The sequence below is a fragment of the Tachyglossus aculeatus genome, chromosome 21 (assembly GCF_015852505.1).
Source record: "Tachyglossus aculeatus isolate mTacAcu1 chromosome 21, mTacAcu1.pri, whole genome shotgun sequence".
Classification (NCBI taxonomy): Eukaryota; Metazoa; Chordata; class Mammalia; order Monotremata; family Tachyglossidae; genus Tachyglossus; species Tachyglossus aculeatus.
In genome coordinates, this window is record NC_052086.1 from 21,459,826 (window position 1) to 21,486,455 (window position 26,630).

Sequence of the window (26,630 nt, forward strand, 5' to 3'; positions counted from 1 at the left end):
CCCGGGAGCCGGACATCTCTACAACACATCGATCCACAAGCTGAAGCGGTCATGTTTCTGCACAGCCCCTACTGGGTCTAATGTCGCACCACCACCCGCCCAAACCCCCGCCCCCCGCCCCCGCCACATCACAATTTAAAAAGTTAAAAAACGCGCCCCCCCTGCCTAGAAAATTTAAAATCCAGAAAGGGTCTCTGCTCCAGGGGGGTGAAGAGCCAGGATCCACACCAGGGCAAGTGCTGTTGTGCATAGTAAGAGACAAAAAGCGGCTCGAAGGGCCCAGCTTCACAGGGTTATTCCTCCTCTCGCTCGGAATCACTGGTCCCTGGCTTCTGCGGCTTTGCCTGTCGGAACAGAACACGCTGGGTGGACCACACCCACCGCCACTGCTCCGGCCACGCAAAGGGACAACGGTAATAGCCGGGGGTCTCGCCTCCGCCATCCCCGCTCCCCCCGCCTCTAAGGCCCGTTTAACCGAGGGGATCTGGGAGCGGGGCCCTGTGGCGTCCCTTCCCCCCGCCCCAAGACGGAGGGAATTTATTCTCCATTTAAATATGAGCAGAACCAATGGCCATCTTGGATTCCCCACTGCCTACACCTGTATATATGTTTGTACATGTTTATTCTATTTATTTTATTTTGTTAATGTTTCGTTTTGTTCTCTGTCTCCCCCTTCTAGACTGTGAGCCCACTGTTGGGTAGGGACCGTCTCTATATGTTGCCAACTTGGACTTCCCAAGCGCTTAGTACAGTGCTCTGCACGCAGTAAGCGCTCAATAAATACGATTGAATGAATGAATGGTTCCCAAACCAAGAGAAACCTGAGTGAGTGTGCGCGCTCTACTGCTTGATAACCCACTAACCTGAGCTAGGCAGCACTTTACATCTCAACAGCCCCGAATCTGTTCATCAGAGCCACTGAGGGGGGCATAAAGGAATGGCCGTCCGGCTCCTAGAGAGGCGGGCAGGCAGCGGCTCCCAGGGCACAGGCCCCGAAGCCGGCCAACAATACCTTTGTGGTTCTGTTTCGGAAGCTGGCTGTCGCAGGGGTGAGGCGCGGAGTCCTTCCTCCGTCGTTCTTCGCGCTACAATGACCGGACACGGGACTGAACTCCAGATGTCTGAAAGGGGCCAAGACTGAAAGGGTGAAACCTCTGGCTCTGAAGAGTGGGACGCGAGGGATGCCTGAGAGGGCCGGATGCCACCTTGAGCGTGCGAGAGACAGGGCTACGGACAGGCTAAAGCATCCTCGCAAACGTGTACGGAAAAATCTCTCTCTCCCTCAAAGTGGCCGCTAGCCTAGCCCAACCCCAAAAGGCCAAAGATAAACGTTAGCATTCTTCTTCGGGTCTCTGTCATCAAGGGAGGAAGTCAATGACCTAAACCAGTTGGGGCCAGGTCGATTCCGTTAATTAAATAATAATAATGATGGCATTAGTTAAGCGCTTACTATGTGCCAAGCACCGTTCTAAGCGCTGGGGGGATACAAGGAAATCAGGTTGTCCCACGTGGGGCTCACAGTCTTCATCCCCATTTTACAGACGAGGGAACTGAGGCACAGAGAAGCTAAGCGACATGCCCAAAGTCACACAGCTGACAAGTGGTGGAGCCGGGATTGGAACCCATGACCTCTGATTCCCAGGCCCGGCCTCTTTCTACTGAGCCACTCTGTTAAACCAAATAATTTGTTCACACTCCTAAGCTGGATCGGAAACACTGAGAGAGCTCACATCCCACTTACTTTGTGCCCTCTGTCGAATGGGCAAGGGACACTTTCCAAGTCTGAGTTAAATAAATATCGCCGCGGCCCCCTCCGGCTAAGAGCGCTCTCTCCCAGCCCCCGGACCCGCGTCGCCACTCACCTCGGTCCGTGTCTCACCGGAGGAGGCCGCGGGAAGCCGGACATGAGGCTTCTCAGGGTAGAAGCCGCGCGGGGTGCGGACCCCTGAGTTGAGGCCCAAGCCTGGACTGAGGGGGCCCCGACTCCGCCCCCTCAAGTCCTGGGCCTCCAGGAGGTTGGGCTTCGGGGTTTGGGGTGGCGTCAAGGGCCCACTGGCCCTGGTAGCCAGAGGCTTTGGCAGGTAGTTTCGTGTGACTGCTAGGTTGCTCAGAGGTCTGCTGGGGGGCAGGGGATACAAGGACCTGTTGGTCCCGTCCGGCTTGACGTCCTCTAAGTAGCATGACGGAAGGTCCCCTGCAAAGAGAGACGGGCAGGAGTCAGTCAGTCAGTCAGAGAGGAGACAGCACCTCAGAAGCTGAGGCACAGGGAGAGAACAAGAAAACCCACAAAGCTCAGCCAGAGGGAAAGATCATCTGTCGGAGAGGAATGAGCCTCCTCTACAAAGCTTGAGGGCCCACAAGGCTCGTTAACTGACGAAATGTAAATACGTTGGAACCGTACTGAAGGTGAGTCTTCTAGACTGTGAGCCCGCTGTTGGGCAGGCACCGTCTCTATACGTTGCCAACTTGTACTTCCCAAGCGCTTAGTACAGTGCTCTGCACACGGTAAGCGCTCAATGAATATGATTGAATGAATGAATGAACCGGAAAGTCAGTAGTGAAAATGCTATTTAATCAATCAATCAATCGTATGTATTGAGCGCTTACTGTACTAAGTGCTTGGGAAGTACAAGTTGGCAACATTGAGAGCCGGTCCCTACCCAACAGCGGGCTCACAGTCTAGAAGGGGGAGACAGAACAAAACTAAACATATTAACAAAACAAAATAAATAGAATAGATATGTACAAGTAAAATAAATGGAGTAATAAATATGTACAAACATACAGGTGCTGTGGGGAAGGGAAGGAGGTAAGACGGGGGGAAATTCACACAGCTGACAATTGGTGGAGCCGGGATTTGAACCCATGACCTCTGACTCCAAAGCCCGTGCTCTTTCCGCTGAGCCACGCCGCTGCTCGTGCTTATTTACTGTAGCTTTCCGTAGTCCAGACTGAGGTTCAAACATTTCTGAGATAAGAACATCTGGGAAACTAGCCCAGACCTTGTCTGGCAAGCGCAGAGGGCAATACGCAGGGACGATGAACACAACCTTCAGCCCCCAAAGTCTCCTAGGGGCGGGGGGATTCCGAGTTAGGATCGGCTGCCCCCCGCTCCCAGGGGCAGGAAGGCCAGAGATTGGGCGGCCCCAGGTCAGACTCCACGCGCGGACAAGAGCCCCAAGAGATGAGCGTGTCCCTAGCTGTTAGTACCCTGGTGTCTGAGCCGCCGCCGGGTCAGCTCTGGGGACGTGTCCTTCTGCAAGTTGTCCTGCTTGGGAAGCCAAGGGTCAGTGGGCAGCCGCCTCTCAGCTGGGGTGCCAGTGGCCGGGCGGAGGTCACATTGGTCCTTCCAAGAGAAATGACAGTTAGTTCCCAGGCAGCAGGCTCTCTCCCATAGTCGGGGGAAGACAGAGGACAACATGCAGTGCTCAGAAATCTCCCTTCAGGGTTCAGGGCACTGGAATGCAATCACAACTACCTGACCACCTCCGAGGAAGGATGGTGAGAAGACAAAAAGACCACAACTACCTGACCACCTCCGAGGAAGGACGGCGAGAAGACAAAAGGACCTGGAATGGGCTCTTGTTGGAAAGCCTGCGCCAACAACGGTAGGTACTAACACGGAAATCTAACATCTGAAGACGGGAGCCCACCGGATTTTGGACTTTGTCGGGGGTGGGGCGGGCAGTTAAATGCATTCGCTGACTGGCAGGGCTTAAGGGCCCCTAGGAGGAGGCAATCGCAAACCTGGGCCCCTCATCTGCTGCAGGAGAATGAAACTCCTTCTGGACTACGGGAAAAAGCCCAGAACTGGAGACCTGGGTTTGAGTCCTAGCTCCATCGCTGGTCTACAACTGGCCTCAACCTCTCTGGGCCCCGCTTCTCCATCTGTAAAATGGAGGTAAGACGGACCGTGAGCCTCAGGTGGGAGGGAGACTGTGTCCAATCTCCTACCTTCGTATTCATCCCCAAGACCGGCACGTAAGAACAAGCCTTTTCTAAGTACAAGTGGTCATCGGGCTTGAAGGGCGGATTCCCCTGCCCGGGAATTTGCTCCCAGGACAGATTGGGTGTGGGAAGGCAGACTGTGTGCCACACTGGCTGGGGAAGGCAAGTCTCAACTCTCACGGCACATCCGCTGACTAAAACCAAACGCCTTCTCCTCCCTGGCTAGCTCAAAGCCTCAGTTAATCCCCTCAAAGAGAGACCAGAAGCTGGACCTTCTGGAATTAACTGCCAACCCAGCCCCCGATAGATCAGAAAAGGGTAGCGGGGACCAGCTGCCTGGTCAGTATGGGATGACCCTCGCGACGACCCCTCTAGATACTGTGGACAGGGAATCTATTGTTGTATTGTACTCTCCCAAGGGCTTAGTACAGTGCTCTGCCCACCGTAGGTGCTCAATAAATATGAATGAACGGCAGAGGTGATGGAGCTAGAGAAACAGCAGCTGTGGGGAACTCAAGGCCACAAAAGCCGGTGGGGGCAAGTGGGGTGGACGAAGAGAAGGGGGTTGAGTGGGGAGGAGGCCTGATACCTGGTGATGGAAGAGTATCTCCTCTTCCAACTGAACACCGCAGAATTCACAGGGGATGATGATGCTGCCTTCCGCTAAGGGCCCAGCGGGCAGCTCCAACAGCGAACGATACCTGCTACCTGGGGCCCGGGTGGCCGGCAACTCCAAGAAACTCCGGAAATGGCCTGTGTGGTCTCGCTGGGGACTTGGGGAGGAGCTCCTTTTACGGAATGAAGCCAGGACGCTTGCCGGGTTACAACCAGTCTGTAATTCAGGGGTTTTGTGGTTAGCCCCACGAGTAGAAACTTGAAATCAAAGCCAGCGATATCAAAGATCGATCGGCTAGCCCAGCCAAGAAATTTCCCTCCTATGTACACTACAGAAAATGTCTTGAGATCTTTAACCCTCCCTGTTGAAGAGAACACAGCCTCTCTCTTCCCACAACTCCAGCCCGCCTTCCCCTGACCTTGCTACACTTCACACACTGGTGGTGGCCAGAGCCCTTATCATGGAGCTTTTGGTCCTGCTACAGCCCTCCAAGAATTGCAGGGGAGGCTGGATGCTGGTGATCTTTCACTCAGTTTCTCCCCTGCACCTCCTTCTAAGAGACGCCCAACTTACCTGGTGGAGGATCAAATCTTCCTCAGGGTAAAGCTCCTCACAAAACTCACAGGGCAGCATGGTCTTGTAATCTGCATTAATGGTAACAGGGCACACCCAATCAGGAGAAAGTGACTTTCCAGTGGAAGTGCTGCATGCTGTGTTGGGGAAGTGGTGGTGGTGGAGGCAAAGAGGTTGTAGAGTAAACACTCAGAAAAGGGTTCACCTCCTTTTTCCAAAATTCTAAATGCTACAATGGCTCCTTTCAAACACACACACACACACACACACACACACACACACACACACACACAATATACCACCACCAGTAGTAGCCACGATACTCACTAAGCACAAACCATCAGCAGAACACTGGACTAAGTACCTGGAAACATTAAAGCATGGTCCCCTGCCTTTCAGGAGCTTAGAGTCTAATGGTCAGACATGAATCTTCACATACCCAGAAGGTAAGACGTTCACAGCACAGCAATCGTAGATTACTACTAACAGACACATAAATACTAACGCAAGTGGCACCTGCTTGTGTGCTGCGTCCAGCCTAGCTGCAGCTGGGATGTGAGAACAGTGCTCCTGCCCCACATGCACCTGTCAGTTGGCTGAAGCCCGTGTTGGCTTCACGGAGGCAAGAGAGAAGCCCAGCACCCAAGTGAGGTTCAAACTGAGAAAGAACTCCAAAGGCCTTCATGGGCCTCGACTAAGAGGAGCAAGACCCTCGCTGCCCTGGGGCCTTCCGAGCAGGAACGGAGACCCTGGGGAGTCTGGTGGTAGGGGAGTCCTGGGCTTGGCCTGGCTGATGCTCATGGCTCTACGCGGTGGAGTCCTGGGGTCTGAGGCCTTGGGACACTACCTATGCCAACAGAAGGCTGACTACAAGTTCACTGGGAGAAGAAATCCGATGCAAAGAAGACTTCAAAGGAGAGAGAGGTTGTTTCAGTTCTTCCAATTGAACCATTATTGGAACAAAAACAACATAGGGGACTTCTAAAATTACTCTTTCAAGTGTTTACAAAAACAAAATGCCACTGTAGATCACGCCTTCCCAGCTCCCGCATAATAATAATAATAATAATAGTAATGGTATTTGTTAAGTGCTTACTATGTGCCAAGCACTGTTCTAAGCACTGGGGTAGATACGAGGTAATCAGGTTGTTCCACGTGGGCCTCACAGTCTTAATCCCCATTTTACAGATGAGGTAACTGAGGCAGAGAGAAGTGAAGTGACTTGCCCAAAATCACAAAGCTGACAAGTGGCAGAGCCAGGATTAGAACCCACGACCTCTGACTCCCAAGCCCGGGCTCTTGCCACTAAGCCATGCTGCTTCCACGTGCTTCCTCATCAAAAGATGATGCTTCCTCATCAGAGCTTCCCAATCAATCAACAGTATTTGAGTGCCTGTGCTTACTGAATTCTGTGGGGGAACACAAAGGAGTTGGTAGGAATGCATGATCCCTGCCCTCAAGAAACTTACAATCTAGCAGGGGATACAGACCCTAAAACAAATTTCTGAAAGAAGGCAGTAACAGAGTATAAAGATATGTACATAAGTGCAACCGGGGGGGGTTGTTAGTGCAGAAGTCTTGAAATGGGGACACTGGTGAGGCAGTTGAGGATATTAAGGTTGAAGAGATTCGAAATCAATCAGGAAGGCCTCCTGGAGAACATGTTATTACAGAAAGGTTTGAAGACCAGTGGTCTGCCAGATATGAAGGGGCAGGAAGTCCAGACAAGGGGGGGAGAGTGTGGGCAAGAGGTCAGGGGAAGGAAAAGAGAAGAAACCACAGTGATAGGTTAGCTTGAGAGGAATGAAATCTGTGGATCTGGGGTGTAGTGGGAAAAGAGAGTGGACAAGTATTACGGAGAGGGCTGAGTGCCTTTGGAAAAGTCAAGTAAACCACGTCCACAATGATCTATTGAAGAAAATCTGGTTATCTCAAAACCTAGTGCCTCCTCCGGTGATGATGGTTAGATTACAGCGATTCCCAACTCGGTCTGTAGCAAAGCTACCTAAAGAAGCTTTGCTCAGCCCACATATCTAGCCACTGATTCTTCCTTCCTATTCACGCTGCAGCTGAGGTCATGAGGGGCTGAGGCCGTGATCTATTCCCCATTTCTTCATCCTGCCCCACAGGATCAGAAGGAACAAATCATCCCCAGTGAGGTCACCAACAAATCCCTGCAACTCAGTTCACTTCATCTTCTTGTTAGGAATTAAGACTCTACTCTTTCCAAGGATGTTTTCAGAAGAGTTAGGAAAGGGGGGAAAAACAGGGAAAGAGGGCAAATTGTATTCAGTCTCATTTATATATAATGATATTCATTAAGTGCTTACGCCATGTTCAGCACTGAAGTAGACGCACGGCTCTCATACTAGACAGAGTCCCTCTGCCCCACATGGGCAGCAAGGGAGAAGTAGTGTGGCCTAGTGGAAAAAGCATGGGAGTCAGAGTCAGGGGACCAGGGTTCTGATCCCTCTCCGTCACTTGTCTGCTGCATGACCTTGGGCAAGTCACTTAACTTCTCTGTGTCTCAGTTCCCTCATTTGCAAAATGGGGATTTAATACTTTCTCTCTCAGACTGAGACAGAGACTGTCCCGGATCTAATTATCCCAGATCTGCCCCAGTGCTTAGTACAGCACTTGGTACGTAGTAAATGCTTAACAAATACCACCACAAAGAGTTCACAATCTATGTCACATCCATTTTGTAGGTGACAAAATTGAGGCCCAAAGAGATTAACAGTAGACCAGTGGAAGACCTGGGACTTGGAGTCAGGTCTCCTGACTCTCAACTCTGTACATTTTCCATTAGACCACACAAAAGGAGGGCTTGGATTTTAGTCTCACACTTTGGATTGCATTTTTTTAAAAATATGATTATTGGCATTGCATTTTGGCTGATAGGCAACAAATAAAAAGAGAAGAAGAATAAAAAGAGAAGAATGGATGCTACTTGGTAAAAACTCCCTGGTTCCTGATGAACTCCTTGGTCAGCAGCACCTGTCACCGCCTTACTTTTTGGCCAATGCTAAGTCTGAGCAAAAGAAGTACTCTACTTTCATTCCCAATCACTTGTCCGGTTCTCACACAAAGGAAGTCTGCACGGGTGACCCTGGAGAACTCTGACGGCTGGGGACGGGGGAATCAGGATCGATGATATTCTGCCTGATTCACTCTAAAATATCTCCCCAGTTCATAGGCAACTTAATGTGAAAACTTACCCTTCATCTCATTTGGACTGTCCACAGATAAAACCGAGTCAAAGGGGTAAGCCCTGTCATCCTGGGCCCGGCTGAAGCCCCGGGAAGGGGAGGAATCTTTGCGATACAGGGCAGTCCAGAAGTTCTCGATCTCGGGATTGAGACTGCTGCTGTGGAGGCCGCTCTCGTTCTGGAGGCTCAGGGCCAGCATGTAGTCCAAGTGTGAGTTCTCATCACCATAAACTGGGGGTGGCAGGTTGGTTTTACTTCTTTCCAGTCTCGCTTGCTCATCTGCTGGAAAGAAAGAGTATGATTGATCACCAGAGGACACAGGAGACAGTCTTGAAGGAAAAAAAGTTCTAACAATCGACCGACAGTCTTTACTGAGTGCTGTCCTACGTGCTCGGGATACTACAATAGAGGTACAGGATACTATCCCTACGTACAAGAAATGTACGATCTAATGCAGGAGACAGATATAAAATAATTTCCATGATACAGTGCTTGAAGAAGAAAATCATATGAAAGTGCTAAGGTGATAACTGAGACGGTATAACCTGGGGAGAAAAAAATTAATCTCATGGAGGAGGTGGGATTTCAGAAAAGCTCTGAAGATGGGTTGAGCTGTGTTGTGGAGAATGCGAAAGGGGAGTAAGCCAGTGGTCAGAGGCAGGAGAGTCAAGAACAAGGTGCAGTGGGAAAGTAACCTTGAAATAAACAGAGGGTGCAAGTTGGGGCACAGTAGGTGAAAAGAGAGGTTCGGTAACAAGAAGAAAGCTAATGGAGTGCCTAAAAGCCAATGGTCAGGAGCTTCTATTTGATGCAAAAATAAATGGGTAACCATTGGAAACTTTTGAGCACTGGTGAGATGTGTGCAGAATGATGTTTTCGAAAGACAATGGGAAGCAGCATAGCCTAGTGGATACAGCAAAGGGCTAGCAGTCAGAGGCCCTGGGTTCTAATCCCAGCTCTGCCTCTTGTCTGCTGTATGACCCAGGGCAAGTCACTTAGTGCTCTGTGCTTTAATTACCTCATCTGTAAAATGGGGATTAAGACTGTAAACCCATGTGGGACATGGACTTTGTCCAACCTGATTAGGTAGGCCTTAGGGCTTAGTACAGTACCTGGCACGTAGTAAGCACTTAATGCCATAATAACAAATACCATTAGAAAATAAAAAGACAACCTAAGCAGCAGAGTGAAGTGCAGACTAGAAAGGGGAAAGACTGGAAGATCAGTGAGGGGGCTGGTAATAATAATAATATATTGATTAATATTATTCATCATATTAATTTAATATGAAGCAGCGTGGCTCAGTGGAAAGAGCATGGGCTTGGGAGTCAGAGGTCATGGGTTCAAATCCCCGCTCTACCGCTTGTCAGCTGTGTGACTTTGGGCAAGTCACTTAACTTTTCTGTGCCTCAGTTACCTCATCTGTAAAATGGGGATTAAGATTGTGAGCCCCACATGGGACAACACGATCACCCTGTATCCTCCCCAGTGCTTAGAACAGTGCTTTGCACATCGTAAGCCCTAAAAAATACCAAAATTATTATTATTATATTAATTAGTATCAATAACTATATTATTATACCATAATGATCACTGTCATTGTTATTATTATTATGGTATTTGTTACGTGCTTTCTGTGCACCAGGCCCTGTACTAAGCGCTAGGGTGGATACAATCAAATTGGGTTGGACACAGTCCTTGTCCCACATGCAGCTCACGGTCTCGATTCCCATTTTAAAGATGATGTAACTGAGGCCCAGAAGAGTTAAGTGACTTGCCTAAGGTCACACAGAAGACAAGAGGTGGAGAGGGGAATAGAACCCATGACCTTCTGATTGATGCAGATGCAGAGTGATACAGGAGTCACATCAACCATTAGGATGGAGAGGAAGGGGCAGATCCAGGAAAGGTCACAGAAGACAAAACTGACAAGATTTAATAACTGACTGTATAGGAGAGCTGTAAGAGAACAAAGAACTAAGGATATGCTGAGGCTCAGGGCTTTGGAAACAGGAAAGAGTGTGTTCTTGTCTATTCTCATGGGAGAATTAGGCGGAAGAGAAGATCTGGAAGGGAAGATGAGGGGTTCAAGTTTCGACAAACTGAACTTGAGGTGTTGGCAAGGTGATCCACATGGAGCGATCGTGCAGGCAAGAGCAAATGTGAAATTGCTCCTGGAGAGAAGGATCAAGGGATCAAGAGAAATAGATTTGGGAATCATCCACATAGAGGTGGTAGTTGGAGCTGAGGGACCAGATGAATTCCTGATGGAGTGAAAATAGAGAGAGGAGACAGGGGACCCAGATCAGAGCCTGGAGGAACAGCCAAAATTAAGGGAGTGAGGGTGTGGAAGAGCAGCTACAGATAGAGGCAGGAGGAAACCTAGAAGAGAACTAGTTAGTGAAGCCAGGATTAAGCATTTCCAGGAGGACAGGGCAGAGCACAGTGCCAGAGGTGGTTGAACAGGATGGCACTCCACAGATCTGTTCCCCAACTTGCCCACCAAGGACATTTCTGGCTAGGAAACAAGCATATTCCCCTCCCACCACACCTTCACTGTTGTTGAATTTTACCAAATTTTATGGCTTAGCAGAAACAAGACACTGAAGTCACATTTTCCTAATTCCATTATTCCAACCTATTCACTGGCTTAAGACTCAAAAGAAACTGAGGGTGGAAAAATAAAACACCTAAATAAATGGAAAACACAAAACTTAGCCCTGAAACCAATACTCCCTGCTATCAGATGTCTTAGTGATGCAGGAGAGCCAGGGGAAAAATCTAATGGGCCGAGGTATGATTTTTAATTCTTTTGGTCAAACCAGACTGGTCCACCTGCAAGAAGGTCCTAAAAGCTCTACTTCAAAATGGTGATTTAAGTCTAGTTCGACTCAGCTCAGAGGGCAGAAAAGAACACTCTCACACCAGCACAGCTATAAAACCTGCGTTGGGAGGGTTCTATCTGTGCTTTCTATAAATCATGTCCAATATGTCTCCTCAGATTGAGAATTTTTAAAAATCATCAATGACTACCTAAAACCTGGAGTTCAAACAGTCTATAGGAGAGGCTGGACCTGGAAAATTCTCTTTGAAAGAGAAACCATCACTGGCTTATTCAAGCTTTACAACAGGGGTGAGTCAACTTCCTATAGCAAAATGCCCCAAAATATAGCTGCAGTCATAGTCAGGAGGGCTCACCTTCAGCTGTTGGTTTAACAAACTTAAATAGAAAATGAAAGAGTAATATGAAAGCTGACAGTCCCAGATCACAGTTAGAACATGTCCAGTGAGCAGATGAGGTAAGAATGCCAAGACAAAAGTCAAAAGGGGGGGGGGAATAAACAACCTACAGACACATCCAAATTATTTTGTTGTTTGGGTCAAATCCTGGAAAATCCAGGGGTGCAAGATTCACCACCAGCTCAAGTCTATCTTTAAGATCACATATTCACCTAAGCAATTCTAATTCAAGCAAACTATCACCGCCCCAATGAGCTTGAAAAAATTTCCTGCACAACTGAAGCCATGTGTCACTTCTGTGGGCAAGTCTAGGAAATAGACATCATTACAACATCAAAATGTTTTAACAGAGAAGCATCACGGCCTCACGGAAAGAGAACAGGCCTGGGAGTCAGAGGACCTGGGTTCTAATCCCAGCTCTTCTACTTGCCTGCTGGGTGACCTTGGGCAAGTCATTTAACTTCTCTGGGCCTCAGTTATCTCAGCTGTAAAATGGGGATGAAGACTTTGAACCCTATGTGGGACAAGGACCGTGCCCAACCCAATTACCTTGTATCTCCCCCCAGGGTTTAGTATAGTGCCTAGCACACAGTAGGCACTTCACAAATACCACAAAAAAAAAAAAAGACTCGGGAAGCTCTCTATTTCAACAGACTTTGTCCACTCTCAGTTGTGCTTTACCCTGTCTCAAACGTATTTGTGCAGGCTTACTGAAGTCTTGGAAGTACACTTCCCACCCCTCAAACCTGGCTTACCGAGATTTTGGTCCACATTTCTTCTGTTTGCACTCCTGAAGAACTCGTCTACTGAAAGATGGCTACAAAACCGATCCTCCAAGGGCCGAGGGAGCCTCCGGAGTGGTCTTGTGGTGTCGTCGGGTCCCAACAGGTTTTTGATGGTTTGGGACACAAACCAAGCCTCATTTGCCCCATCATTTTCATAGTCAGGGTGGGGCCTGGATCTGGCCTCTCTCTTCTCTTCGTCCTCCTTCCCACACACTTCCGGATGAGCCTTGCGATCTTTCACCATGACGTTGCGGCCACACCCACCGCACAGCTCTGTCCGGGCCCCACAGTAATCTTCGTGATCCTTCAGTTTGACGAAAGACAGCTCCAGCTCACAGTGCTGGCACACAACAAGGCGCAGAGGGCACTCCAGGTCCTACGAACACAGGACAGCTAGCTTATGAAGTGGCAGAACCATTTTTTGGTACCATGGGCAAGAAAAAACGTGTGCCTCCTTCTATGCCCATACCACTTCCCTCCCAAACTGGTCATTCCTGCCCATTTCACAACCTCAGCTACAATCACCAGCTTTTTCTAAGGAGTTGAGGAGTCGCCTCTCCCTCTCTCTCTCCCCCGCAACCCCCTTCCCTCAAAGCCTGCCCCTCAGTGCTCCATTTTGGGATACCCAGCCCCAGGTTCACCCACATGCTGAAAGTAAAAAGTTGGCACCCCTGCTTTACATAGCAGGGGCTGTAAATTGAGCCAGGCAGACCAGGAAACCCAAATATTAAATGAAATACTCAAAAGAAAATGAACACACAACGGGCAAAATTGGGGGCACATAAGACTGCCTGTTTAGATGAAAACTGCTGATAAAACAATTAAAGGTTTAAGGAAAGCTGCAATGACAATTTCTGCATCTCCTGACTCAGAGCTTCAGATTGCAGTGAACCATTTTCAAAGCTTTATGTCTTCCCACCATTATGTTTGAAAGAAACAAATTTTCTTCCTCAGTTAAACCAAAGATTTCTTTCTATTCAAAATCCAGTCTCTATTGTTTTCATTCTTAAACTTTTAACACTTCTGAACTAGTGAAACTGTCACCTAAGATACAACTGATTTACCTTATAAAGCGGGCCTGGGAGGAGGGTCCCCCTATTCAACTCAACTGAGGTGGTTGAATAAGTTCCAAAACATGCTGCAGTTTCTCCATCCCCTGAAGCAGGACTGAAGACAGTCCTCAGGTAGGAGGGGGTTCAGAGCCCCAGCCATCACATTTGGCTCTATATTTTGCATCTTCTAAGGGCAGGTCCCTCAGGAATTCTGAATTTCAGGAAGCCTGGTACATTTTGTACAACGGGCCGCCCACGTTTTATAGAAACTGCTGGATCCTTTCAACTCCCTTCAGTTTTGTTTCTGTTTTGACAAAACTAATGGCCAGGCCTCACAATGCCCACATTCAAGAGGCTGGAGAGAAGAAGTCAGAACGATGTTATACGATGTTAATCGGGGCTCGTGCCAGGGAGGCCACCCAACATTTCCAACCACAAGCCTGGCTTAGTGCAAACTTACAATGTCAACGCCCTGACAACTAGACAAACGGCAGGCTCAGATCTCAAGGGAGAAGCTCAGAGTCGAGACCATCTGGCAGAACAGCAGTGCTAACTGAACCAATAAAGAACAAATCATACGATACCGGCAGAGCCTCAGCATGGGTCTGAACCAATAAATAAGAGATCTGATTCTTGCTTTACCCAAAGATCAATCATCTGTAAGCATTTCCTGAAGTCCACATACTCTTACTCTGGTACAAGAGAGACCAACCTCATGATTCTTTAACTGCCACTTTTCCAGCTTCATGTTACATTTACAGGTCACCTAGGATGACAATGAAGAATTGTTAAACTGATTTCATAAATGTACATCCATTGGTGAATCGAAGAGCGAAGGTGTGAGTTTATCCACCTGAGTGTGTTCCAACTCCATGTGGTTCTTCATCTCAGATTTGGGGATTGGTTCCTTGCAGATATGACAGATGCCGAGGTTTCTTCGACAGTGGATCTCATGAATGGTAAAGTTTGGCACCGGAATCTCTCTTTTGCTGTAGAAAAGGAACAAAAGGAAAATTTACCCCTCACTAGTGATACCAGGCCTTCTTTCCATGTAATGGAGTTGTGTTGCGGGGACCTGGAGACTCCTCAGGCTCCTTCTGCCCAATCCCTTCCCTCCCACACCTCTTCTCTCTAATCATCATCATCAATCATATTTATTGAGCACTTACTGTGTGCAGAGCACTGTACTAAGCGCTTGGGAAGTACAAGTTGGTAACATATAGAGACAGTCCCTACCCAACAGTGGGCTCACAGTCTAAAAGGGGGAGACAGAGAACAAAACCAAACATACTAACAAAATAAAATAAATAGAATAGATATATACAAGTAAAATAAATAGAGTAATAAATATGTACAAACATATATACATATATACAGGTGCTGTGGGGAAGGGAAGGAGGTAAGATGCGGGGATGGAGAGGGGGACGAGGGGGAGAGGAAGGAAGGGGCTCAGCCTGGGAAGGCCTCCTGGAGGAGGTGAGCTCTCAGTAGGGCCTTGAAGGGAGGAAGAGAGCTAGCTTGGCGGATGGGCAGAGGGAGGGCATTCCAGGCCCGGGGGATGACGTGGGCCGGGGGTCGATGGCGGGACAGGTGAGAACGAGGTACGGAGAGGAGATTAGCAGCAGAGGAGCGGAGGGTGCGGGCTGGGCTGGAGAAGGAGAGAAGGGAGGTGAGGTAGGAGGGGGCGAGGTGATGGACAGCCTTGAAGCCCAGGGTGAGGAGTTTCTGCCTGATGCGCAGATTGACTGGTAGCCAATGGAGATTTTTGAGGAGGGGAGTAATATGCCCAGAGCGCTTCTGGACAAAGATAATCCGTGCAGCAGCATGAAGTATGGATTGAAGTGGGAAGAGACACGAGGATGGGAGATCAGAGAGAAGGCTGATGCAGTAGTCCAGACGGGATAGGAAGAGAGCTTGAATGAGCAGGGTAGCGGTATGGATGGAGAGGAAAGGGCGGATCTTGGCAATGTTGCGGAGCTGAGACTGGCATGTTTTGGTGACGGCTTGGATGTGATATTCCTCTAATATTCCCTGAGTTCATGAATTGTAAACTTAGTTTTCTGTACAATATTAAATTCCTAAAGATCAAATTACTATAGAAGCCTATTAATCAGTGATGAAATCCCAAGTGAAAAAAAATCTTGGAGGTTTAAAGGTGCCAGAAAAGTGGTTTAGAAGAGGCTTAGACACATTTCCTAAATACCATACATGCTCTTCCAAAATGCCTTCAGGTGGCATCACAATAAATGCTCTCACAATGGTACCAGACTGAATGGAAAAATTAAACAACTGTATCAGCCTTCTTTCCCTCCCTTCTCCAATCCATACTTCACTCTGCTGCCTGGATCATTTTTCCATAAAGCCATTCAATCCCTAGCTCCCCACTCGAAAACCTCCAATGGTTTCCCATCCACCTCTGCATCAAACGGCAACTCCTTACCACTGGCTTTAAGGCACTCATTCAGCTCTCTCCCTCCTACCTTATCTGGCTGATATCCTTCTACAACCCAATCCACACACTCTTCTCCACCTCCTTGTATCTCCATCTCATATAGCCCACCACCGACCCCTTGCCTGTGTCCTCCCTCGGGCCTGGTATTCCCTGCCCCTTCATATGCCACCACTGTCTCCACCATCAAAACCCTCCTAAAATACTATCTCCTCCAAGAGGTCTTCCATGACCACGCTCTGATTTCATCTTCCCACCCTCCCCTCTGCAACGACTCTGCAGTTGGATCTGTACCCCTTACACACTTTGATTCTCACCCCAGGCCCACCACACTTATGTACATAACTTTATACTCTATTTCCCCTACAGTTAATTTACTTTAGTGCCTGTTTCCCCCTATGGACTATAACCTCTTTGTGGGCAAGTACTCTGTGAGCGCTCAATAAATACCACTGGTTGATAAAGTTTAGAGTATAATTAGTGGTTCAACCATTTCTCCAGAAAGGGGCATTTTAAAAAAGCGTTACTAGTGATGCACATAGCACATTCACACAGTAACTCCTCTCCTCTTCCCAGCCCATAACAGGCACCATCTCATTCCACAGTCAATCACACACTAACAATCTGCAGTTCAAGAAATCTGCACCTCTTTTGCCAAGCATAGGCTTGTCCTACAGCAAAATGACACACCTGAAAACAAGAATAGCCAACCTACTAACTTACATTGCCTTCAGTGTTTTGTCGTCCCCCCACCCGCCCCCAACTATACCAGAGAAACAGTGTGGCTCAGTGGAAAAGAGCCTGAGCTTGGGAGTCAGAGGACATGTGTTCTAATCCTGCCTCCGCCACTTGTCTGTTGTGTGACCTTGGGCAAGTCACTTAACTTCTCTGTGCCTCAGTTACCTCAACTGCAAAAATGGGATTAAAAGTGTGAGCCCCACATGAGACAATCTGATTACCCTGTAACTACCCCAGCACTTATAACAGTGCTTAGCATATAGTAAGCACTTAACAAGTACCATAATTATTATTATTATTATTATTATTACCACCAAAGGCTGCACCCAACGCAAAGCATCCCTGACTGCAGAGCATAGCTGTCCAACGCATGTTCCTTCCTCCCTACTCCACTCAAAGGTCCCAGTTTTATCTGGCTTCCAGGGTAGAGGATATGAAGCTTAGTTGGTGCTCCAGCAACCCCCACGTGCCACTCAAGGAATTAGATCAGCTGAGAGGATCGTTAATGCTCTAGTTTGGTTTGATGCCAGGAATCCTGACTTTAAGAATGTGTCTAACTTCACAGCAGCATTCTTCAGAGCTGAGACCTAACAATCCAAACAAATCTCATCACTTTACCCTTTCCCTGGCACTTTAGGTTTTCCCCCATTTCTCTCAACAGACCTCTGGTGTGGGGGACTGGACCAATGAAACTGGCCAAGAAAGGCAGATAAGAGAATCACCATGTGACAATTAAGTACATTTTTCTTTGAAAACTGCCTAATTAGAAACTATATTGGCATAAAGTGGTTGTAAATTTAGGGACCAAGCAATGTCACACACCTGGCTATGGCCTTGGGAAAAATCTTAGTAGAGACTAGTATTTTACAGTGTACACTGATTCGGGTGTAAAAGGTGCAAAGTTCTTGAAATAGGTTAGTCTACAGTAAAATGACCTTCACGAGGAGAAAAAAAGCACAGTTACAGCTGCCTTTTGAACAAATCTTTATTAGTCCATTTTGCCTCTGACAGACCTTGCAGAAAATTCCAGAATGCCAGGTGGCAGCCCAACACAGATCAATTCATTCTCCACATTCATTCTCCTCCATTGTTCCTTTCCACACACACAGATAAGGAATGTGTTTCAGGAGGGGGTGAATTGTTTGCGGTCCGGTAAAAAAATTTGAATTCCCAACTTAGAAGGGGCTACTGCCCTATAAGCAGCTCTGTTCTGACTATGTTGTTGGCTTGGGAATAGCAACAGATACATTTTCTCCAAATACTTAACCTGGAATACCATTCTCAAGGCTGGGCCCTTTTCAGTATGTAAACTGGGATCAAGTGTCCAATTATGGGATGGGACACAGCAATGGGTCTTGGCCAGCAGTGACCTGGCTGACTTATCTAAGCCTTTTGTTTTCCAAAGGAAATGCTACGTATGTAACTCAGGACCTGGGAAATTCCACCATTCCAGGTGGTGACCAAGAAAAAAAAAATGTATTTTTTTTTTTATTATTCTGACCTTCAGTCATCATTGTAGATCATGACTAATTTTTAAATGAACTGAAAACCCAGCATTAACCCAAGTGGACATTCCACAATTTTATTTTCAAGTCCTAAGTGGAAAGATGGAGTGGGAAGTGATGGTGGGGATTCAGACGATGTTTAAACTGAGAAGGAAGTTGGTAAGGGTAAATCCAGTACATTGAAACAGTACAGTTGTCTGAGTTAAAACAAAATATTTTTTAAAAGACAAAACACTCTTCCCCCTTCCATCTTCCCCATCTCAAACACTCCACTTGGAGGTCAGGTTTGGTCAGCAATGCAGCACTGCTTTTTCTATCCCAACAAGTAGCCCTTAGTGCAAGGGATGCACTAAGATTTCCACAATGCAATGCCATTCCTAAGGCATAAGCTGAGGATGGCTGGCAAGGAAAGAAGATTTTCCACTGCAAAAAAACTGAAGGTCAATCCAAGGGTCACAAATAAGTAACCAAATCCCTACCGTTACCACTGCACCCACCAAAATCAGGTTCCAAATTAATGTTTATTTTTGAAGTTAAAAAGAAAAATACTTAAGCTTTCCAAAATAAGACCTTAGCCTATTTCATTTCTTTCCCCTGACAAATACCACAAGGCTAGGAAAATAGAGAAGGATAAATATGTACATGTTCATTATCAAATCATAAATCATAATAAACACAGATCTCTATGACTGAGCCCCAAGCTTGACTGCAGCTTTCATTCTCAAGAATTTAAAACAAATACAGCATTTTTTTACATAACATTTTTGCACATAAAAAATGGAGGGTATGGTAGCAAGAGGGAAAAGGAGAGAGACAGATGGTAGGAGAAGAGTGAGAGGAAAGAGAGAGCATGAATTTAAAATAATTCCTGTGTTTGGAGAGGGTTATACACTCTGGCTTTTCAGCCCTCCATAATACTTTTGCTTTAAATAAATTGCTTTAACTCTGAATTACCTTGTTTTCATTGGCTCGACTAAATGATAGCAACACAGCCTTATTCTGACTGCTATTTATACACTGTGATGGTTTAAAAAATGTTTACTGGGGTAGTGATGGTTTATGTGAGTTCTTTTGTTTTTGTTTTGTTTTAAAACCTCTCCAAAACGAAAGGAAACACTGAAAATATTTTAATACTGAACCCAAAATGAGGCTTTCCCTACCTCCCCCCCTCAAAAAAAATCACACTTCCTCATTAAGTGCTCCACAAAGTTTAAAACCATGAACAAGTAACCTCATGAAATGGAGGAAAACAATTTGGGTAAGAAATTTCAAATATAAAATCTATCATTTCCACTTGAGGAAGTTAATTACTGACCTCAACAAAAAACATCCCTTACCTAGTCGGTTAAAAAAATCAAGAGTTCGTGCAGACAGGATATTAAATCATGTACAGCACCTTCTCAACAAAAAGAAAATGTTAGGTGTGCCTCAAAAAAGGCGAAGTCCATCTTTTTCCTGAGACTTCCATCAATCCAAGTTCAAGGCCTTCCCAATTTGTGCTCTGGTACTTCTCCAGGACTTGGTAAAGTAAGCACGTGGGAAATTCTTCTTTCAGTTTTATTCTGATTTTTATGTCTGTACCCTTGGCATCACGGAAATACTGAAAAAATATCTTTCAGCAACCTCCTGACAATTAACCACATCCCAAATTAACAGCTGAATCTGGGAGCTGCATCTACTATCATTCAGAGGAATCAGTGACAGAGATAGCTGCACTTTTTCCTAATCAATGTCTTTTCACCACCACCACTAAGCCCTTGGGACCACTGGAGAAATCCACCACTGCCCTGCTTTCTTCCAGCTCCCCTGTAGGCCCCTTCTCCATCCACTGCTCCCCTTTCTTCTGATCCCCAGGGCCTAATGCCTAAGAAAGCTGCTGCCCCTCCCCGAGGACACAGGCTCCCATCAGCCCCAGATGCAGAAAAGACTCAACCATTGTCAGGGTGAAGCCTTCTCAACTTCAAGAATGCTGAGAAGGTCATCACCATGCCTGTAACAGACTCCTGGGACTGTTGATCTTTGCTAAGGCACCTTGGGCAAGTCATTTAACCCCACTGGGCCTCAGTTTCCTCAACTATAAAATGGGGATTCAATACCCATGTGAGTCAGGGGCTGTGTGTCCAACCTGATTAACTTATAATCTACCCTAGCACTTATAACAATAATTGACACAGAGTAAGCTCGTAAATATAACAAAGATAGCAATAATAACAACAGCTACAGTTCAAATCTATCCTGTAGATCTGCCCCAGTCCTCAGCATTTAAGCAAGTGATTGATGAATTCCATTTAAAAAAAAGAAAATGGGAAGTTGTGACCAAAATATGTCTCTCTTTTTCTCCAGAGCACAGAGATTCTACAGGTTTTGTTTCTGAGGCGCAAAGGTGATAAAGGGATATAGAGTTGCATTATGAAGAAGTCTGAGTACCCATGACAGAAGCCAATCTAAAAGTAATAATTTTAGGATGAACAGTTAACTCAATTATCTTGCTTCCCTTATAATTCTGTTATTCGCATATACCCAGGATTTCACTTTAATTTATTAACAATGCAAATTTCTACAATAGTTTAATTTGCTGTAGCATATAGTTAATTCAGAAAAGTCAACTTCTCACCAGTTGTCACACAGCTGTGTCTCTTGCTCTCCAACTTCAGCCATCTTTAGTTCCAGCTGAACTCTGCATGGGGGAAAAAAAGTTTGCCCTTTCAGTTTCGTTTCTCCGAAGATGAAAAGCAGTGTAGAAAAACTTGGTCTTCAGGATAATTGCACTGGGCAGAAAAATACATACGCTTCTCCACCCCACCGTCACACACAAAAGGACCACTGCCTTTCTAGTGTCCAAAATCCCATTTTGAAACCTAAAGCTGTACAATTTGGCATATCTGGGGGCATTTCATATTTACGGCATTGCTCCATAAAGAAAACAAAAGCCCAAGAGTTAATTTTACTGCACAAACATACGGCCCTGTGATGTTTGCATCAAAGGATTGTGTTCCAAATTCTCATTTCCCCTGATCAGAACCAAGGTCTCTTTAACAGTGTGCATTACCAGAGCTACTGTCTCTTCCCAAAACACCTGTCAGGGAAACATGAAGCCACAGCCTTTACCTGGATCAGTTGGATATTAAATGCTGGCCAGGAGCTGTCCATGGAAATTGGCAGCTATGATTAAATTATTCACTTTATTCTTCAACTCTTGGGGCATCCCGTCTACACAAAATTAAACTGCTGGATTTCTAAAATCTACCTGGTTGGCTACTACAGTGCCAAAGAAACGTGCCTACCAATTCTGTTGTATTCCCCCACGTGCTTAATACAATGCTCTGCATACAGTAAGCACTCAAATAACTGCTGACAGATTTTCGCTTGCAAATAAAAAGCGTACCTATAACTAAACGGTGCCATTTCTTTATTCTAAGAGCTTGAGGTCTATTTTGAACCCACTCCTGGCTGGCGGGGGGAAAGAAGTCGGGCGATTTACGCCAGATGGAGGTCTGATTTATGCCAGATCAGAGAAGCAGTGTGGCTTAGTGGAAAGAGCACGGGCTTGGGAGCCAGGGGTCATGGGTTCTATTCCTGTCTTTGCCACTTCTCAGCTGTGTGACTCTGGGCAAGTCACTTCACTTCTCTGGGCCTCAGTTACCTCATCTGTAAAATGGGGATTAAGACTGTGAGCCCTAAATTGGGGATTAAGACTGTGAGCCTCACGAGGGACAACCTGAATACCTTGTACCTACCCCAGCGCTTAGAATAGTGCTTGGCAAATAGAAAGTGCTTAAGAAACACTATTATTATTATTATTATGGAAATTCCTGAGTCCTGAAGCGGTACTTCCACAGTGATGCTGTGTGTGCCAACTGCACCTCTTTTCCCCCTGATGCCATTCCTCCTGGGAAATGAAGGCCTGGATGCTACCTGCAGGAGCCACACTGTGCAGACCGCTCCGCCAGGGCACAATACTGGCACTGGTCATGACTGCCGGTGGTGGTAGGGAATGAGAGCTCAAAGGAAAGTCACTTGAACTGAGGCCAGCACTATTCATCAGGCCTGGCAATCCCCTTCTCCTTAACACTTGTATATCAATCAATCAATCAATCGTATTTATTGAGCGCTTACTGTGTGCAGAGCACTGTACTAAGCGCTTGGGAAGTCCAAGTTGGCAACATATAGAGACAGTCCCTACCCAACAGTGGGCTCACAGTCTAGAAGGGGGAGACAGAGAACAAAACCAAACATACTAACAAAATAAAATAAATAGAATAGATAGATAGGTATATCCATTCAATCATATTTACAGAGCGCTTATTCATTCATTCATTCATTCAATCGTATTTACTGAGCGCTTACTGTGTGCAGAGCACTGAACTAATCGCTTGGGAAGTATTTGTACATATTTATTACTCTATATTTTGTACATATTTATTTTATTAATGTCATGTATACAGCTCTAATTCTATTTATTCTGATGGTATTTACGCCTGTCTGTTTTGTTGTCTGTCTCCCCCGTCTAGACTGTGAGCCCGTGGTTGGGTAGGGACCATCTCTGTTTCCGATTTGTACTCTCCCAAGCGCTTAGTCTGGTACTCTGCACACAGTAAGCGCTCAATAAATACGACTGAGTGAATGAATGAACGAACCAGAGACCCCGGGGCTTTGGCCTTCCTGCTTGCCACGACCAAGTAACGGTGTGGCCAGGGGTAAGAAGCAGCGTGGCTCGGTGTAAAGAGCCCGGGCTTTGGAGTCAGAGGTCCTGGGTTCAAATCCCAACTCTGCCAACTGTCAGTTGTGTGACTTTGGGCAAGTCACTTCACTGGGCCTCAGTGACCTCATCTGTAAAATGGGGATGAAGACTGCGAGCCCCCCGTGGGACAACCTGATCACCTTGCGAGACTTGGGGCAAGTCACTTCACTTCTCTGTGCCTCAGTTACCTCATCTGTAAAATGGGGATTAAGACTGTGAGCCCCCCGTGGGACAACCTGATCACCTTGTGATAATAATAATGATGACATTTATTAAGTGCTTACTATATGCAAAGCACTGTTCTAAGCACTGGGGAGGTTACAAGGTGATCAGGTTGTCCCACGTGAGGCTCACAGTCTTCATCCCCATTTTACAGATGAGGGAACTGAGGCACAGAGAAGTGAAGTGACTGGCCCAAAGTCACACAGCTGACAAGTGGTGGAGCCGGGATTTGAACCCACGACCTCTGACTCCAAAGCCCGTGCTCCTTCCACTGAGCCATGCTGCTTGTAACCTCCCCAGCGCTTAGAACAGTGCTTTGCGCATACTAAGAACTTAATAAATGCCATCATTATTATTATTGTAACCTCCCCAGCGCTTAGTACAGTGCTCTGCACACAGTAAGCAAGCGCTCAATCAATACGACTGAATGAATGAACTTCCCCTCCCCACAGCACCTGTACATATGTATATATGTTTGTACATATTTATTACTCTATTTTACTTGTACATACTTACTATTCTATTTATTTCATTTTGTTAATATGTTCTGTTTTGTTGTCTGTCTCCCCCTTCTTGACTGTGAGCCCGCTGTTGGGTAGGGACCGTCTCTATATGTTGCCCACTTGTGCTTCCCAAGCGCTTAGCACAGTCCTCTGCACAAAGTAAGCGCTCAATACGATTGAATGAACTTCCCCTCCCCACATCACCTATATATATGTATATATGTTTGTACATATTTATTACTCTATTTTACTTGCACATATTTACTATTCTATTTATTTCATTTTGTTAATATGTTCTGTTTTGTTGTCTGCCTCCCCCTTCTAGACTGTGAGCCTGCTGTTGGGTAGGGACCGTCTCTGTATGTTGCCAACTTGGATTTCCCAAGCGCTTAGTATAGTGCTCTGCACACAGTAAGTGCTCAATAAATATGACTGAATGAATGAATAGTGATTTGCACATAGTAAGCGCTTAACAAATGCCATCATTCTTCTTCTTCTTCTTAATAATCAGCTAGCCTCCTCATGCTCCGGGCCTTGGGCAGCTGGCAAGGTCGCCCGGTTAGGCCCGACCCAATGCCAATGGGCGGGCCAAGGGGGGTCTCCGGGCGCCATGGAAACGGGACAGCGAGGGGCTTCAGCAACCACCGCAACGGAAACGCCCCCCTGGAGGGGTGGGATGGGCGCCCCAGTCTCTCATTCATTCATTCATTCAATTCATTCAATCGTATTTACTGAGCGCTTACTGTGTGCAGAGCACTGTACTAAGCGCTTGGGAAGTACAAGTTGGCAACATACAGAGACAGTCCCTACCCAACAGCGGGCTCACAGTCTAGAAGGGGGAGACAGACAACAAAGCAAAACACATGAACAAAATAACATAAATAGGATAAATATGTACAAATAAAATAGAGTAATTCACTCATTCAATCGTACTTATTGAGCGCTTACTGTGTGCAGAGCACTGGACTAAGCGCTTGGGAAGTACAAGTTGGCAACATCTAGAGACGGTCCCTACCCAACAGCGGGCTCACAGTCTAGAAAGGGGAGACAGACAACAAAATAATAATAATAATAATAATGATGGCATTTGTTAAGCGCTTACTATGTGCAAAGCACTGTTCTGAGCGCTGGGGGGGATCCAATGTGATCAAGTTTTCCCACGTGGGGCTCACAGTCTTAATCCCCATTTTACAGATGAGGTAACTGAGGCTCAGAGAAGTTAAGTGACTTGCCCAAGGTCACACAGCAAACGTGGTGGAGCCGGGATTCGAACCCATGACCTCTGACTCCAAAGCCCGTGCTCCTTCCACTGAGCCATGCTGCTTCTCAGCAGCAAAACAAAGCAAAACAAACAAAACAAAACAAAGCATATTAACGAAATAACATAAATAGAATAAATATGTACAAATAAAATAGAGTAATTCATTCAATCGTATTTATTGAGCGCTTACTGTGTGCAGAGCACTGGACTAAGCGCTTGGGAAGTACAAGTTGGCAACGTATAGAGACGGTCCCTGCCCAACAGTGGGCTCACAGTCTAGAAGGGGGAGACGGACAACAAAACAAAGCATATTAACGAAATAACATAAATAGAATGAATATGTACAAATAAAATAGAGTAATAAATCCGTACAAACGTATATACATCTATACAGGTGCTGTGGGGAGGGGAAGGAGGTAAGGCGGGGGGGCGGGGGGGGATGAGGAAGGAGGGGCCATGGGCCCTCCCCGCGCGGATCATCATCATCATCAATCGTATTTATTGAGCGCTTACTATGTGCAGAGCACTGTACTAAGCGCTTGGGAAGTACAAATTGGCAACATCGACCCCCGGCCCACGTCATCCCCCGGGCCTGGAATGCCCTCCCTCTGCCCATCCGCCAAGCTAGCTCTCTTCCTCCCTTCAAGGCCCTGCTGAGAGCTCACCTCCTCCAGGAGGCCTTCCCACACTGAGCCCCTTCCTTCCTCTCCCCCTCGTCCCCCTCTCCATCCCCCCCATCTTACCTCCTTCCCTTCCCCACAGCACCTGTATATATGTATATATGGTTGTACATATTTATTACTCTATTTATTTATTTATTTATCTTACTTGTACATTTCTATCCTATTTACTTTATTTTGTTGTTGTGTTTGGTTCTGTTCTCTGTCTCCCCCTTTTAGACTGCGAGCCCACTGTTGGGTAGGGACTGTCTCTATGTGTTGCCAATTTGTACTTCCCAAGCGCTTAGTCCAGTGCTCTGCACATAGTAAGCGCTCAATAAATACGATTGATTGATTGATCTAGAGACAGTCCCTACCCAACAGCGGGCTCACAGTCTAAAAGGGGGAGACAGAGAACAAAACCAGACATACTAACAAAATAAAACAAATAGAATAGATATGTACAAGTAAAATACAGTAAAAAATCTGTACAAACATATATCCATCTATACAGGTGCTGTGGGGAAGGGAAGGAGGTAAGATGGGGGGGATGGAGAGGGGGGCGAGGGGGAGAGGAAGGAAGGGTGCCCCCCCAAACTGCCGGTCCTCATTCATTCATTCAATCGTACTTATTGAGCGCTTACTGTGTGCAGAGCACTGTACTAAGCGCTGGGGGGGAATGGGTAAAAAAAAAAGGGGTCGCCCCCCCGGGCCTCACCTGAAAAATGTCGACGCGCCGATTCCCCTCAGCGACGGCGAGCGGCTCCGCCCGTCCGCGCCGGCCCCAACGACGGCCCGCGGCGCGCGCCCGCCGCTTCCGGTCGGCCGCCCGCCGCGGGGGCCCGCGCCCATTGGCTCCGCCGCCGCCCTCGCCCCGTCCCCATTGGCGGAGGCGGCCGCCACTCTCGGAACCCCCCGGCCCCGCCCCTTCGTTGCCATGGCTCCGCCCCTCCGTTGCCATGGCTCCGCCCCCTCGTTGCCATGGCCCTGCCGGCCTCCTGAGGAGAATCCTTTTCCCGCAGAGCTCCGCCTTCTGCCCCGAGGGCCTCACCTCCCTCCCGCTGATGATGATTCATTCAATCCTATTTATTGAGCGCTTACTGTGTGCACAGCACTGGGCTAAGCGCTT

At 47.0% G+C, this 26,630-nt stretch overlaps 1 protein-coding gene across 1 annotated transcript; it reads right to left on the minus strand.

Annotated features, from left to right (window-relative positions):
• Positions 1–125: 125 nt before the first annotated feature.
• Positions 126–26,279, minus strand: TRAFD1 (TRAF-type zinc finger domain containing 1). Its single transcript, XM_038763510.1, is given in 13 exon segments — positions 126–344; positions 1,013–1,121; positions 1,863–1,912; positions 1,914–2,194; positions 3,211–3,346; positions 4,538–4,780; positions 5,138–5,208; positions 8,356–8,628; positions 12,342–12,747; positions 14,136–14,189; positions 14,277–14,412; positions 20,730–20,792; positions 26,220–26,279. Coding segments are annotated over 12 exon segments (1,854 nt in total). The 5' UTR covers positions 20,774–20,792; positions 26,220–26,279; the 3' UTR covers positions 126–293.
• Between the last annotated feature and the right edge of the window lie 351 nt (positions 26,280–26,630).